Genomic DNA, 17,394 nt, shown 5'->3' with positions numbered 1-17,394 from the left:
TTAACAGATTCTTCTCACTCATAGAACAAGGCCTATGCCCAGTCTTTAAGAACAAAAGTCTTCTATGATTAATTGAACCTTTGAAGAAAAAGCTAAGTAAAGTGATAGTAAAAAAAAAAAAAAAAAAAAAAAAAAAAAAAAAAAAAAAATTCTTCTCTCTTCTTTTGATTTTCCCTTCCCCCACTCTTTATTCTTCTGATTTATTCAGGAACATAAAAGCATCTTATTAGCAATTCCTATCCAGGAGATATGAGCACTTAAGGTCCAGGGAAAGGTTATGGGGAGGGAAGGGGAAGGAAGAACACAGAGAGGAAAGTCACACGATGAAAAATGTCTACTTCAACTGCAATCCAGAATAAAACCTAACATTATTTCTAATATATTTTAATTATTAGAGAAATTTAAATCATTTTTGCAATTATTTCATTTTTAATATCTATAATGTTAATACTTGCTTTAAATCTTTACATCAAGATGCCTAAGAATTCAGTTGAAGTAAAAAGAAAATTTATGTTATCTGGTAAATAGTATTTCCTTTGAACCTAAAATTGAAGTAGCATAAAAAATCTGATTAACATTGTTAAGCGATAAGTTCCCATTCACTGCCTCCCTATTAGGCCTGGATGTGTACCCTCATTATTCAATGCACAGCCATTATAAATAAAAGTAATCTCCTCCTTGCAGTATATGAAATGGATATGATTTAAAATAAATCACAAACTTTGTTCATGCATTTATCAGATTAGATCCTATTATGCTACTTTTGTTTCGTAGTTAAGGTATTGATAAGATAGTACAGACAATTCTCCATTAAGATTTTCTCGGGATAGTTTAATTTTGCCTCCACAAAAAGAGTATTTTTTTTTTTTTTAGTATGCCAGGGGCATTGCTATTTGGAGCCCCTGTGACAAATGTTTGATTTCTTTCACCAGAATTCTTTAAAGATGGAATCACTCTTCAGGCCTTATGCCTATATATTACCCATAATTCATCACAGATTATTATAAGAATGCAGTGTGTTTTTTTTTAGTTTAAGACTGCAATTTGATCAATTTTAAAAAGTAGATATCAGTTCTCAGTTCAATTTCTTATAGCCTTACCCATAAAAAAGTTGAGGATTATATTGATGAATAGTTATTGTTAACTGCAAGTAGCCAACATTGACTTAGTTTTTATCTGCATGTTCTTAAATCACTTAACAAAGTACCCAACATATATAATGTGCACTTAATAAGCGACTCTTGAATTGAACTGAATTTTCGTTCTTAGTGGCAATAAGGTGGCTTCCCGAGAGAGCTTTCAGGGTATCTGCAAAGCTTCTAATCAAGTCTGAAATGTTATGGACAATATCAGAACGTTATGTGAAAGTATTTTAAAGACCTTAAGAGAACTCGACTAGTTAAAAAAACAAAACAACAACAAAAACACATCGCAAAACCATTTTCTGGAAATTGAGATGTTCAGGTCGAGGGGCTCTCCCACATCTGTTTTTGGGGGCTCTAGCCCGAGCATGAATCCAGCACCGCTGACCAATGCTTGAAGCAGAGAACGGTCACCCTCTCCCATTTCTCCTCAGATTTCCCTCCACCCGGCCCCAGGGTGTGGGGAGTGGGAAAGGAGGAGGGGGAAGGACCAGAGGGATGGGTTGGGGGGAGAGAAGAAGTCTCCGGCCTCACCACATCTTTCATCACCATGCCTCCCTCCCCGAGACCCTCCGCCCCCTTTCCGACCTCCGGAGCAAGCTGGTCAGAGAGGGGGCCCCTTTCTCCTTTTCTACCCACTCTGTCCCCACCCCCTGGGAGAGAAAGCAGAGTCTTTGTGGCCCTGCCCCCCAGAGCAGCGGCAAAAGCAGAGGGGGCGGGCCACAGGACAGAGACACTTCGCCCGGCCGCCTGACCTCCAGGTGCATTGTCCAGCCGAGACCACCCCCAGCCCCGTGCCGCGACCCTCCCCTCCCCCCATTTGGCTAGCCTTTGCTCGCTCCTTCCAGCGTCTCCTTCCGCCTGGCCGGCCATCCTGCTACCGGTCACCAGAGGCCAGATGCACAAAGTAGTCCGAGGCTAGCGGTTGTGGACACCGGGAGGGAGAGAAGCAACTCCTGTCCATCCCGCCTCCGCCCTGGCGCCGCCGCCTTCTTACCCCGCCCCTAGCTGGGCTCCGACTTCGCTCCTCCTTTAGAACGTGGGTCTGTGCGCTGGGGGCCCGGCCACCGGGGCCAGAGAGTGCGCGCCCCGGCTCAGTTGCAGTCCACCCTCAGCCTAGGCGAGCTGCGTTGCGCGGTTTGGTGCCGCGCCGCAGAGGACCTGCATCAGGGAACCCGGGCTGCTCAGTCCCCACGCCATCCCGGGCCCCCGAACCGGGGCGGAACGGGGAGGCGGGGGCAGGCGGGGGGGCCCCGAGCCGGCCAGGTGAAGCCTGAAGGGAACATGCTGGGGCAGCCCCATTGAATGGCGCCTTCTCCGCGACCTCTGGCCCGGTTACGGCCCCCGGAGATGCTGCTCCGGGCCGTGCTGGTCCTCCTCATCTCCTGCTCAGGTGGGTGTCTTATCTTTTCTAAGAAGGGATGGAGGGAACGATGCGGGCTTTCGAGGAGGACACTTGAGAATGCGGAAGAAGAAGGGCTTCTCTGTGTTAGGCAGCCGGGGGATGACCCCCGGCTAGCGGCTCCCCGCGCTGGACGTCTGGAGCCCCTCCAGGGCGAGGGTGCAAAAGTTACTGAGGTCCTGTAGGGGGAGGGAGCCCCCTGCCTTCTCCCAGCAGACCGGGACCTGTTTCCGCCGCGATAGCTCCCGCGGCCACGCCGCGGGGACTCCTGTCCGCTGGTCCCCCCTCCCATTCCCTGCTTCGCCCATTGTCCCGGCTCCGGCCTCGCTCCCCGCCTCCTCGGCCGGCCCGCCGGGCTCCCTCAGCCGGAGTCGCGGCGACGGCCGCACGTGGCTTTATTTATATTGTTTCCGTGGTGGCCGTGAAGTCGCCTAGGGGGCGCCCCACGAAGCTCCGCGTGATGTGGACCAGAGGGATCTCGAAACCGGAGCGGGGCAAATTTAGAAGCTTTATTCTCTCTTCTCACCTTCCCACGCTCAGGCAACTGACGAGGAGGGAGAGACACGGGGGAAGGGGGTTACTTGTTACCAATTTTCTCAGAGTTTGGGATGGGAAAAAGAGGGGGGAGGGGGTGTGCTGCCTTCTCGGACTTCAGGATAAATATCCTGCGGGGCATATTAAAGGGAGAGACCGATCTATGTTGGGTGGGCTTTAACGCAGTTGGAGGGTGTTTCTCCGCTTTCTCCTGCACTGTGCGCTTCCGGGGACGGAGAGGAGAGAGGAGAGGCGAGAGCCAGTGTAGTTCGTTTGTTAATTTTCAGTGTAACATTTTGACTTTGATTTTCTTTGAGAAAAGATGTCGGAGGTGTGATGAGGGACAAAATAACAACCTTCCTGAGTCATCCGCAGAGCGTGGGGTGCAGGACTCATAAAGATGTAGTTGGAGCACGCTCCGGGAAGTAGAGATCCCCTTGCTTGCGACCTTGAATGGCATGCGAGTTTTCTGAGGAACAGTTATTAATGAGAAGCTATGCAATCGACAATGAGGAGCTCCTGCCAATGAGATCATGGGTCCGGGAGGATTTATACATAACAGGGATTGGAGTCATTTTTTAAAAAATTCCATAAGTCTAAATTTAAATTCCCAAAGTCAATACCAAGGAACCGTGAAAAGTTAGAATTAAATGAAGGGAGGTTATAGCAGTTTAGTTAGATGTCAGATTCTTCATTCTAATGAGGGTGGGGAGATAACGTGACGTGGAGAAGGGCCGTAGATGTATGCTTTTAGGATAAAATCTTTTCACATGTGATAAAATATTTATCGGTTGATTAAGCAATCTCCTGTACCCATTAGATTGCAAGAACCAATTAGTTACGCTTAAAAAACTCCAAAACTTTTCCATTTGAAAAAGTTGAAGTAAAGGTTTCCTAATCCTATTCCCAGTTTATTGGCTTACTAGAAACAAAAATCATTTAACTTGAAAGTCCATTGTTTGTCCTAGCCTGGATTCAGAAATTTGTCACTAGTTCCTCTTTGCAGAAGAGTGTAAGTTGTTGATATAAAAGAATTAATATTAAAATCTGAACTTGTGATTTGTCCCAAAAGATAAAATTTCTTTCCAAAGGAATAGATGCAGAGAGAATTCCACAACACTTCAAGGGATGAGGAAATAAACTTGCTTGTTCGCAGAGTCAGGATTTTGCTAATGATTTCTTGTAAAATTAGACTTTTACGACTTACTCTGTTCAGGATCGCTTTTGACAAGCTTGTAAAAATAGCAAACAGCTTGTGCTCAGTGGTTTTCCTGATGCAGGCAAGAGACTTAGAATAAAATTGTTTCAGTGAGAACTAAAGTTGTTAACATTTTATCTAAGTCAATGAATAAAGGCAGAATAAGAAAAAAAAACTGAATTGTCTTTTGTTAATTCTTAAAGTAGAATCATCAACCATTTCAAACTTCAATCTTATGCAGAATGTTGATGGATCTGTCCATGTCCATGTCTATCTGACCATGGCAAAGTGAAAACATAATTTACTAAATTTAACCTTAGTATATATACTTTGTAATCCCATAGATGTGATAATTGATTTTATATCTTTAATTCTTAGTATATTTCCTTTTTTCCCCCCTTTCAGGAGTGCAGTGCTTTAGTGAACTGTTCTTTATAAAAGAGCCACAGGATGTAACTGTCACAAGAAAGGACCCAGTGGTTTTGGATTGCCAGGCACATGGAGAACTTCCTATTAAGATCACATGGCTAAAAAACGGAGTCAAAGTTTCTGAAAATGAACGGATCCATGCTTTAGCTAATGGCTCTTTATATATCAGTGAGGTAGAAGGCAAACAAGAAGAACCATCTGATGAAGGATTTTACCAGTGTTTGGCACTGAACAAATATGGGGCTATTTTGAGTCAAAAAGCTCATCTGACATTAGCAAGTAAGTCTGTTTTATCATCACTTTGCTTTGCATGTATCAATGTGAAGGAACCCTGAAAATAACAACTTGTCTTTTTAATGATGGTTTTGAAGACAGAAAATGCCAACCAATGTAAATGAAAACGTCAACTTCATTCTGTATCTGGAGATTAAAATGAGTAGTTGAAGACATAAATTAAATTGGGTATGGTTTTATTTATGGTTCTTACGAAGATGGGCTTGTGAAATGTTTTGTATGAACCATGAACTTCATAGTGCTTCCAGCCATCAGACCATTTTCAAGTAGTTGAGAAGCTTGGTCAGTTTGACAAAAGTTGATCTGAAAACTCTTCATTTAGAAATTGAGGATAAACTCTTGTATTCACGAGTAAAACTTATACTTCTTATACAGTCTTTGTAGATGATCTTTAAAGGTGAAAAATATTTGCATTTTGCCCTATTTTTTCTGTGCCTCAATTATTTACTGTGATGTCTATGTGTGGATCACTCAGAGTCAGTTAACATTGTTGTTATTTTCCTGCTGGGAAGGAAAGAAATGACAGTCACCTCTATATTACGTCAAGTGGGACAGAAAGCATATTGACTCATTTTTTTTTAGTTGTCATTGTTTGCATTCTAAATTTCCATACTCTTAACTGTATCAGATACATCATTTGTAAATTTAGTTTTAGTGTTTCACCTGCTATATAAAGATTATATAAAGTGATTAATTATATAAAGACATACCCTAAAACTTGGACCTGAGATTCCTTAAGAAACTCATTGAGGCCTTTCCAAATCTGAATATTCAGTTCTCAAAGTTATAGTAATTAATATGTAAGCAAATCACATAGCATTTCTTTATAGCAGCATACAATTCAAAACACAAATTTCCTTTAAAAGCTATTAACATTCAGTCTGTAATGTGGTTTGATCATTTAAAAGGCAGTTTTTCTGCATAAGAAAATTAAATACTGTATAATATCAGTGTATATTCTTATAACATGGATTTTTCATAGAAAAATTCAATTCTAGTTCTCTGAAGTTGGAATTTAATAAGATAATGGCTATAACTGAAGCTATTATAGAGTTCTTTTATTATACCTGGTCTTTTTTTATTTTAGTTATATAGTACATCTTTAGAGAAGTTCATGCATAATTATATATAATACATTCAGAGAGGAGGCTTTCTAATATGGAAGCCAGGGAACTCTAATTTCAGGTATCTCCTCCAACACACGCTGCCTTCATGACCCTGAAAAAAGTCACTTCCAGTGCCTAGAACAATTGCCTGGAGTCTAGGTAATTCCCTAAGATTTATATTATTAACTTTTTTATGTCAGACTCCTTTGACTGGTAAAATCTATAAATCTATTCTCAGAATAATAATGTTTCTAAATGCATAAAATAAACTATTTATTATAAAGGGGACCAATTCTATTGAATACAGGTATAAAACTGTTTTTAAAAAAACAAGCTCACAGACCTTAAGTTAAGAACTCCTGTCTAAGATTATGAATGGTAGAGCACATGCCAAATTGCTTTAGTAGAGAGGGTTTCCTTATTTAGGACTTCCTGTCAGTGAAAATTGTGGCCTCTTCCTAGGTTTAATGAAGCATAAAATAAATACAGATTAGGGATTGCATTTTATTTCTCCAAAACTCGAATTCAGGTTCTAATTTTATATCCTATTTAAAAAAGAGAAATAAAATAAGAGGATTTCTGTTTCATTTTTTTCTAATTATTTGGCAATCTTGGTCAGCTAGCTTTTTTTTTTTTTTAATTAGTAATAGTAGCTCACATTTAAGTATTACTTAAATGGTTTGTGAAGTGCTTTACATATAGTAATCCCTTTAATCGTTATGACAGTCCTTGTGGGATGACTGCTATTCAGTATCTTCATTTTATGGAATTATGAAATGAGGAAATTGAGACCAAAGAAGTTGTGGATTGCTAGTGAATGTCATTAGTAGGATTCAGATCTAGGTTTTCCTGACCCCAAATGCTCTTTTGCTTTTGTCACAATGCTTTTATTGCTGTTCAGTCATGTCTGACTTTGCATGATTCCATTTGACAAAGATATGGAGTAGTTTACCTTTTCCCTCTCCAGCTCATTTTACAAATGAGGAACTGAGGCAATCAGGATTAAGTGAATAATCCAGGGTCACACAGCTAGTAAGTATCTGAGGTCACGTTGAATTTAGCAAACTGTGTTTTCTTGACTGATAACTCTGTCCAATGAGCCACCCATCTTTCCTGATTCTTAGGTTCTTTTAGGAGGCAATATGACCTAAGAGTCAGTCAGTCCTGTGTTCAACTCTCCAAGAATATTAATCACAGAGGTTAGACCTTTATTAGTAAAAGGGAGCTTCTTTATACATTTCCCTTTATCAATGAAATTGCAACTCTAACATCCTTAGAATCTAAAGCAATGACTTCTTAAATTTGGTGGTAGTGGTGGGGACAGAAGAGAAAGATATGAGTTGTGAAACTTTGCTGCAATTTCTTTCCCAAAGAACTCCAATCTTTTTTATCATGTTGAAGGAAGTTTATATGTTTTTGAAGCACTTGGAGATTAAACAAATTTGTCTATTATGACCACAAATTCAAAGTACTTTCATCTTGTAGAATCCTGATGTATATTGAAATAAAGTTGTAATTTCACTGGTGATGGAGATTTCTGATTTGGAATGACAACAGCTATGTAAGAGGTATTAGCAACTTTTGATTTCTGATGGCAATTTTAGAGTGTTAGTCTTATATACTAGAATGTTATACTTTTTTTCAAATTGAATTTAAGACATTTAATTGCTTTGTGACTGTTGATGGAACATCCTTTTAGGGGTTCCAGTTTCCAGTTTCTCTTGTCAAATGAGAATAATTATAATCTCCCTGGGTTGTATAAATGTGAATTGCTCTAATTTCCAAAATAGGAAATTTCATATTTTATCATGCCACTTTCCTTTTTTGTGTGTATCTTTAGAAAACACAGCAGTTATCAGTCTAATTAAATGTTTTTTGAAGCCATTGAAGTATGGCTATTTTAAGTTGTAAATATCTTAATAACTTCTAATGGAAATTATGCAAAATATTTTGTCTTTAAACATAAACTCTACCTAAGATAAAACCAAAAAAGTGTTTTTTTTTTAAAAAAAATGTTCAGCATTCAGAATTGTTTAGAATATTAAAAACTTTGTTCCATTTTAATTGTGAAACTATTCAACTCTCAGTTAAATTACCTGACAGATTTGCATAAGACTCTAAATTGGAGATATGACATGTGAAATTGTCATGAAAATTAGGATATTTTTTACAACTTGCCATTTTGAATAAGCAGTGTTGTCTTAACATCCTACTTAAAAGCAATGCCAATTGCTGTAGACCCTAATGACTTTATCTTGCCTGAATAAAGAAGTTATACATATTAAATAGGGAGAGAATAGGCATAAAGTGGGCATTCTTTCTTTGAGGAAAAAAAAAAGCAAATTCTACTGTAGTTACTGATAGCAGCAGGATTCAAGTATGTGCTTTTTCTTCCTTTGGTGAAAGCTTTCACCAGAAAGCTTATCTTTTGCCTTAGAAGTGTAATAATGCAGCATTTGGAAATCTAAAACTTTAATCTGTGCAGTAGTTTAAGGTTTTAAATACACAAGGCGGTCAGGTCTTGGTTTCTAAACTTAGGAACTGGAAGCTGAAAGTTGCACTCTAGGCAAGAATTCCATTATTCATGTGTAAATTAGGAATTCACAGGGTTAAAAGGTTAGAAACTGGCCAGGATGAGGTTTACCCTTGTGATAAAGAGCAGATGACCCTCATTCATTGGCCAAAGCTTTCATGTAGCTCTTCTGCAAAGTTAGTGATTGCCATGAATTGTTCTTGTGGAATGCAGAAATTCAAATGTGAACAGGCCTTTCCTTAAGTGTCACTATGGAGCCTTATCTCATGAGCACATCAGAGCTGGTCTTTCTGGACAAGGTTCCTCCCCAAGGCCCCTGGGCTTTGCTTTCCTGTTGTTCATCCATGCACAAAAGAATTTAGCCAACTTAGATTTTCTAATGGATTGCTTTTAAAAGGAAACTATAGGGTTAAAGTAACATTTAGCTAAATTAAAAAAAAAAACCCACAACTTTTATTTGATAATAGTTTTATATTTTCATGTAACTAAAACAGAAGTTGGGGGAGGGGGGAGGTAGGAAAAGCTGCAGGAGGAACTTCCATTTCCAGCAGTGCTCTTTGTGAAGCAACATGTGGAGTAAAATGTTAAAGAAATGAAACAAGGATTAAATGGTTTATTATGAAGTTAAATCAATGCTGATGTTCCAGGCAATATGATATTTAGTTTTGAGTACTAAGTCTGCATCACGTGTAAGTGTGAGTTCAACTTTTAATTTCTCCAAGATTTTCCAAATATGGTAAAGAAACATCTGTTAGGATTATATTTTTTGCAGTTTCACTGTTGAAATGAATAATCTTCCTTAAAAAGTAAGAGAAAAGGGGGGAAAAAGTCACTTTTTGAACAAAGCTGGTTTGAAATAAGGGAGATTAAGAAAAAATAATGAATGAAAGAAAGATTGTGTCCTATGATCTGTAACTGGCTGTAAGATAGTGATTGGTCAGGAAGCTAATTGTTTATTTCCTTTCCATAAAAGGTGGAAATTGAAGTCCTGTGATTGAGGGAGAAAGGACACAAAGCAGGCTTGCTTTTCTTAGTTGTGTGGGTTTTTTTTTTTTTTTGAGGTAATATTCATTTGAGTAGAAAATAAAATTTTTTGTGATTCTGTTTTTTTGTAATTTGAATAGTAAGAAAATAAGAAATGAGTGTGTAGAATTTGATGTATTGTCTAAACCACTTTTATAAAAAGCTTAAGCAAAGGGTAGACATTCTTTAAAAGAACATAGAATTATTTTTCATTTTAATTCTGATGATTTCTTTATTAAATTGAGATGAAATGTGATGATTTTCCAGCGTCTATATGCTTATTATAAAGTTTAAAAAGTCATAAATATTACATTTTAGAGGTTCTGCATTAATCAATAAGGGAGAGGAATAAATCCAGTATTTAGTCATAATTTTTAAAGAGTTTATCTGGAAATATGAGAATAAAATTGAAACTAATTGAAAATTGTAAATTGTATCAAAGCAGTCTGGGGAATTGATTTTCAAATGTGGCTTGAAACTAGAAAACTGAGAAAGAAAATAAGTGAAAAATGACCTAAAATAACTACCATTTACATAGTATTTTATGATTTTCTAAGAGCTTTACATTTGTCTAATTTGAAACTTTTAGGAGTACAAAGATATTTTTATGCCCATTTTACAGATGAGGAAATTCAGACCATACAGCTAAAGTCAGAGACAGTATTCAGAGTCAGGCATTTCTTGACTCCAAGGCCAGTACAGATGATTATACTACCTTTTAGAAATTTTAAGAGAGGGGCTCCTTATATCAAAATAGACATGGTTTTATTATTAAATTTTGAGTGATTAATGTGTATACAGACTGAAAAATTATTCTTGTGTCTGCTTGCAATTCCCTTTAAGTAAATATACTGTATTTGAATGGGTTTATGGCACTTAATAGAATGCCAGGCCTGGAATCAGGAAGACCTGAGTTGAAATGCAGTCTCAAATACTTACTGGGTCTGTGACTTTGGGCAACTCACTTTGTTTACCTCAGTTTCCTCATCTGTAAAATGAGCTGCAAAAGAAAATGGCAAGCCATTTCAGTTCCTTTGTCAAGAAAACTCCAGGAAAAGTCAAAATATAGTTGACATGACTGAACAAAGACAAGTGTGGCAATTATCAATAGGACAGGAGAATAAAAAAATTTGGTTTTAAAAACAGGATTGTGTCTAAGTATGTGATATATAAAGGGGAAAAATGGTGGACTCTGACTTTTTAAGACTTGACATAGAATTTGAATATGATCCACTTTTTTGAAAAAATTTTCTTTTCAAATTATAAAGTGCTATTTCATATATTATTCTACCTCCTTTTCTGCTTTTTTTCTCCTACTTCATTTTGAAGTTGTTTTCTTCTGATTTTTTTTTAGTTGATGCTTTACATAGTTGCCTAACAGATTTGTTTTAAAGTGACACATAACTATTACAGGATGTCTTCTTAAAAGATTTATCAGGAACCTGATAAATTCAGGGTAATTGTACTATTTATTCTTTTTGTAGTTCACTAGAGAGTATCAGTTTTCACCTACAGGAATCTGATTGTCTATCTCAATGCCTGCCAAAGTTTTTCTTAAACCCAACATCTCTGGCCCTTCCCCCCACTTACCAGCAGAAGCTACTGCAGAGGGAGATTATATAATTTCCTTTACACTATGGAAGGTATTAATTTTAATCGTAGATGAAATTTGGAGAGTATTTTAAGGTTTGCAAAGTGCCTTGAATGTATCATCTCCTTTTATTGTCACAGCAGCCCTTTGAGTTTCCTGCTATTATTTTTAATCTCTATTTTACAAATGACAAAACTATCAAGTCTCAGAGACAGTGGAATGACTTGCTGTCAGTCACATAGCTAGTATGTTAGAAACAATTTAAATGTAGTTCTGACTGTCAAGTTTAGTCCTCTTGCTACTGGCCATGGTATTCTTAAACTGGGGTCTATGAAGTATACACACACACACACACACACACACACACATACATGTGCTATTTCAATACAATTGATTTCTTTTGTAAATACTGTAAAATTCTACTTTATGCATTTAAAAAACATTATTCTGAGAAGAGGCCAAGGTTTCATTAGACTGCCAAAGGAATCTATGACAAAAATGGTTAGGAATTATACTATACTGCCATTATTTTTTTTCCCCCATGGCTTCTTATTGTAGTTGTTGAAAGAGAGAATTTGGTATAGGCTCCTTTAGTCAGCCAGATCAGATTATTCAAAATAAAGGCATGTAATTCCCAGTAGTTGTTTGCCTCAGAATTTTTTACTTCTGAAATTAAAGCTGGGTTTCTTGATATAATGTAGGGCAGTTGAAAAGAATAGCAAAAGACAAATTATTTAAGATTTTAAATTGTAGAGTGTTTCAGTGAAGAAATAGGAGGTATCTAGAGATATTCTAGAGATATCTTATGCATTTTTTTAAAATTCAAAGGGTCAAGAGTTAAATTTTTAAGCTGGTAATCACCATTTGTATACAAAATAATCAACAAAGTCAGCTCTGACATGTTATTGAGTATAAAGGAGCAACAATTATTCATTTAAGTCTTTAAGGAGATCTTAAAAAGTTGCTTAAAATGAAGACTATGAAAGTGCTATGTCAATATTGGCTATTTATTGTTAATAAACATGTGCAAATAAAGACTTGCAGTTTCAGGTACAATCCTCTTTCTGCTTTAGCAAGTATATTGAAATGCCCATTTTATGTGGTCTTTGTTAAATTCAGGAAAAATAATTAGAAAGTTTTTGTAAAATTTATTGGGATTTAAAAGTATCCTGATTGTTTTATACTTTAGATAGTTTGTTCCTTCAGAAGAATTTGGTGGATTCTCTTGTATTTCAGCATGGACAAAACTCATTATTCATAGTTCAGTAAATGATAATGATAGGAAGAGAATAGATCACATTTGTCCATATATGAAATAGGAATTCAGTAGAAATTGGTAGATGATGATATTGAGCAAGAAAGGCAAAAAATATTTGTGCTGAATTACTCACATAAACATCTCTGCACTTAAACCAAATTGGTGCTCTGAATGAATTTCTGTTTGAAATTTTTGTACAAAAAAGGATCTGCCCCTTCCTGTTATATACACCAAAAATTAATCTGAGAAGTACTCTGACGTTTTAATATATATATTCGTACTCAGTTGCTCTTTTGATAAGCCTTTAAAATCCTTATGATCCACACAGGAGCATGAATTTAAAATGTCTTTTTGGCTTCACATGAATTTTACTTTTGCTTATATTCTTGTTGCTCATAGCTTGAGCATTTGTAGAGGTTAGATTAATGAAAAGATAGAAAAAGAAATAATTGGTGCTCATCTTTAGTTTAAAACTTTCTTTTCTCAATTTGGTTTAGTCTCTAAAACTATCTAAAAAAACATTTTATTTCATTCTAAAATGCTGGTTCATGGAACAAAGATAGATATCTTGAATTATTGGGGAAGGAAGTTTCCTATTTCCTCACAAATATTAAGCTCCAGAAAATACTTTACCATTGTCCCTTGAGATTTACAGGCCAGTCAGGAGCCCCTAATAATGGGGGATTAGAGTGCTTGCTGTACCATCTAGAAGGGAGCGTGCCTAATAGCTTGGCACTTCTGGCTATCTCCTGGACTTCTATTTCTGAAAGTGCCATCCATGATTCACTTCACTTACTGCTGCCTAGCTATTGTGTCCATAAGTACCACCAACGTCCCTGTGGTCTTCAGAGCAATCTGTTTCCTCTCTATTTCTTACAGTCGGGTTGTGTAATCCAATCAGTTCTACTCCAGGATAGGGATTCATCAGTCTATTCCTGCATAGTCTCATTCACCAGCCAAAATAGAATTCTTCCATGCCCACCACTCTTCTGTCATTTCCCTCATTAGAATGTAAGCTCTTTGAGCAGAACTGTTTTTGCTTTTGTATTTATATTCCCAGGAAGGCATAAGCTTTTTCATGTTTTCATTTTTGAACTGCCCTATAGTTATTAACAAAACCAATGCTTCTGGTTATTTAAAAATATCTTTTGTGTTTTACCATGGAAATAGAAACAGATTGTATGAAATTGTAGTGTTTACTATGCATAAATTGTTAGGCAAATCATAACAGCAATCTTTTCGGCAAATTCAGTTTTAATTATGAATATTCTTCCCTTGATACAGTCTATTTAACTCATTACTTTCTGATGTGAAGATATTTGTAGCTTTGAAGATAATATACTGTTTTTTTTAAATCTCTTTAATCAGTTTTTAATTAATTTTTTTTCAATGAACAAAAATTTATTTTCTCTTCCTTCTAGCCCTCCCACCACCAGAATGTGTGTGTGTGTGTGTGTGTGTGTGTGTGTGTGTGTGTGTGTATGTGTGTGTCTATCTGCAGCTTGAATCCATCTGTGCCTCCTTAGAGGTCCTCTAGAACTTCTTAAACTTTTTCCACTTGTCACCTCTTTTCACCTGAGAAATTTTTACATTTCCCTAGGATAAGGAATTAAAATGGAGTATCTGTCTGATTTTAATGTGTTTATGTATACTATTAATAATAAATACATAAACATAGATAGTTTTATGTCAATATTTGGCTTTCAGGAATCCTTATGTTTGATTTATGTTTCTATTTGAAATTAACACCATTTCTCTAGAGATGTGGCAGGGACACAGAGTTCTAAACCCTTTCAAAGTTGTTTTTGTATAAAGTGGTGTCTTTGTATAAACTGTTCTCCTGGCTTTGTATACGTTCCTTTATATTAGTTTACACTTTCCAGGATTCTCTGAAATGGCCTTTTTGATCATTTCTTGTGGTATGACAATATTCCCTTACATTTATATACTATGCTTTTGGTCAGTCATTCCCCAATTGTCTAGGAGGCTATTAAAGATACTCCTGGGAGGGACTATCTCTTTCTCTTAATTTTGCAGATGATGAAATTGAGGCCAGAGGGGTAAGAAGTGATGCCAAAGTCATGTTTATTAAGCAGCAGATCCAGAATTTGAACCTGGATCCTCATAATTCCTTGATGAGTACTCTTCTCTACCTTGTCCTCTTTGCCCAACTGCCTAAATGTTTTTTCTAGTTGTTATATGTTGGTCCTAGCCAAAATTAGATATGTTGTTATTCACTGTTTATCATTTATTCATACCATTAGTCACTTATTTTCAGGGTATAATTAGTTAATTACCCTAGATTCCCTAGGCTAATTCCCTAGAGGAAACAGAAAAAATATTTTTCCATATGGAGGGAAGGAGGTAACTGAAAATTTAGTTTCATATGTTCAACTTCATAGATAGCTAATTTGTCTATTTTAATTTTACTCTGACTATTTTAAGAATGTGTATTCTTTCCCTTTCCCTCTGTTTTTATTATTTTTAGATTGTCTGGCAAAAGTCAGTCAGTCATTTAATTTTTAATCTTATTACTATCATATGCTTTTTGATTCCTTTCATTTTCTTTTTTGGGGCTATGTTATTTTCACCAACCCCTCCCCCTTCCATTTCAAATCTTTTCAAAAGACAGTCATCAAAAAGACAGACCTCTCTCTAGAAGGAGGTCAGCACAGTGAAGCAAAAGAAATCCACACACTGGCCCTATCTAGATACATATATCTTATTCTGCATCTCCATCCTATCAGCTCTCTGTAAATACATGGGAAGCATTCTTCACCATCAGTTCTCTGGGGTCATAATTGCTCATTGTTTTGATCAGAGTTTTAAAGTTTTTAAAAGTTGTTCTGCTTCTGCCCACTTCATTATGTATTAGTTCATAGAAATTTTTTCCAATATTTCTGTATTCATTCCTTTCATCATCCCTTGTAACATATGCTTAATAAAGCAAATCAAATTTACTCATTTTCTGTGTCCCAAAAAAATGCATTATTATTGTACTTTGAGTCCCTCATCTCTTTATTGTTCAGCCATTCTCCAGTAGATAGGCATTCCCTTGGTTTCCAATTCTTTGCCACTACAAAAAGAACTTATTTAAATAGTTTTGTACATTTGAGTCCTTTCCCTCATTTAAAAAAAAATTATTGGAATATATGCTTAGTAGTGGTATTACTGGATCAAAGGATCTGGATAGTTTAATGATTTGGGGAAAGGGAAAGCATAGCTCCCAATGACTTTCAGATAATTGGACTACTTCACAACTTCAACAGCAGGGCCTGTTTTCATAAGGTCCCTTCTACAATTGCCATATTTTGGGTCATCTTTGCCAATGTGATGGATTTGAGATGGAACCTCGGAGTTTTCTTAACTTGTATTTCTCTTATTATTAGAGATAAAGCCCATCCTTTCATATGATCATCATGCTTGAAGCATAGCAAGAAGGCCAGTTTAGTTGAATTGTAAAGTGAAGAGAAGTAATGCATACTTAGACTAGACTTAGTTTGTGAAGGGATTTAAATGCCATACAAGTTCACATTTGATCTTAGACTCAGTAAGGGAATCAGTGGCATTTATTGAGTAACTTTGGCAACTGTGAAGAGGATGATTCAATGACCAGTGAGGAGAATATTGGCTGGTGTAGTAGAACGGTAATGAGGGCTGACCTAGGTGATAGTGTGAGGACAGAGAAGAGGACAAAGGAAGATGTTGTATAGATAGAAACTAGGGGTTTGTCAAGTGATCATCACTGTGGAATGAGGGACAATGAGGAGTCAAGGATGAGAGATTTTGAACTTGGGAAACCAGTCAATGGTTATAGGGAAGTTTAGAAGAGGATTAAGTTTGGAGAAAAAGATGATGACAGAAAAAAGTAAATGTCAGAGGCAGAATATGGACCCAGAACTTTATGATTCCAAACCTAGAATTCTACTACATATTTTCCTTCAAAATTTAAGTTTTTAGAGCAAAGGGATTTTTTCATTTTTATGTGATTTTATTAGAACTTGGGTATAGATAGGTACTCTTTTGGATGAAGATCTATATACTGTATAGTCTAAAAGTGTTTCTTAGAGGTGTGGGGAGATTGACTTAATGATTTGGGGGAAGGGGAAGGATAATTCCCAATGATTTTCAGGTTATTGAACTACTTCATAGATTCAACAATAATGAAATGCCAGACCTTTTCATGAGGTCCCTTCAGTCACACAGCTACTGTGTGTCAGAGGCAAGGCCTAACTAAACCTGTGATTTTCTGATACTGAAGCCATCTTTCTAATCATTTAATTTTACTTCTTGCATCAGAATTTATCTGTATCTATATCTTTATGAAAAAGCTAAAAGACAGATGAGGTGACTGAATGGAAAAATCAGTCAAAGAAAATGGGTTCTCTTTTTTTGGTAGAATAAGTAAAGGAAGGTTATGGGTGGATTTTTAAAATTGCTATTACATTTATTTCTATTTTTATCTTCCCTGGTAATCATTCAACAAGCTTTTATTAAGCACCTACGTGGTACTAGGTATGAAGATAGTGAATGAAAGAACTACTTTCATTTGATTGGAGGAAACAACAAATCCATTACACACACACACACACACACACACACACACATATTTTGGAATAGACAACACATATATGCACTTTTTATATATAAATACATATATGTTGAGAATAAATACAGGAAAATTAAAGGTGTTTCAAGAGGGAGGGTATTAGTAGTTAGAGACAATCTGTAAAAACGTTTACGTTATTCTTCCCCCTTTGAAGGAAGTGATGGGATTCTATGAGGTGGTGATGAGAGTGAGTGCATTGTAGGCATTGGTTATACCCATTGTAAAGATATGAAGATGGGATAGCTAGTATCATATGTGAGAAATAAAGACACATC

General features: G+C 36.6%; 1 protein-coding gene across 1 annotated transcript in view; it reads left to right on the top strand.

Moving 5' to 3' along the window:
* Window positions 1-1,848: 1,848 nt before the first annotated feature.
* The window catches only part of PRTG (protogenin), a 150,295-nt gene continuing 134,749 nt past the window's right edge, over window positions 1,849-17,394 (top strand). Inside the window, exons 1-2 of the mRNA XM_031955249.1 lie at window positions 1,849-2,535; window positions 4,682-4,984. Of these exons, the coding sequence (XP_031811109.1) occupies window positions 2,448-2,535; window positions 4,682-4,984 (391 nt within the window). The 5' untranslated portion in view covers window positions 1,849-2,447. The remainder of the gene's footprint in view (window positions 2,536-4,681; window positions 4,985-17,394) is intronic.

This window comes from Sarcophilus harrisii, chromosome 2 (genome assembly GCF_902635505.1).
Source record: "Sarcophilus harrisii chromosome 2, mSarHar1.11, whole genome shotgun sequence".
NCBI classification, from domain to species: domain Eukaryota; kingdom Metazoa; phylum Chordata; class Mammalia; order Dasyuromorphia; family Dasyuridae; genus Sarcophilus; species Sarcophilus harrisii.
The sequence above is the reverse complement of the archived record's forward strand: the minus strand, read 5'-3'. Positions and strand labels throughout refer to the sequence as shown.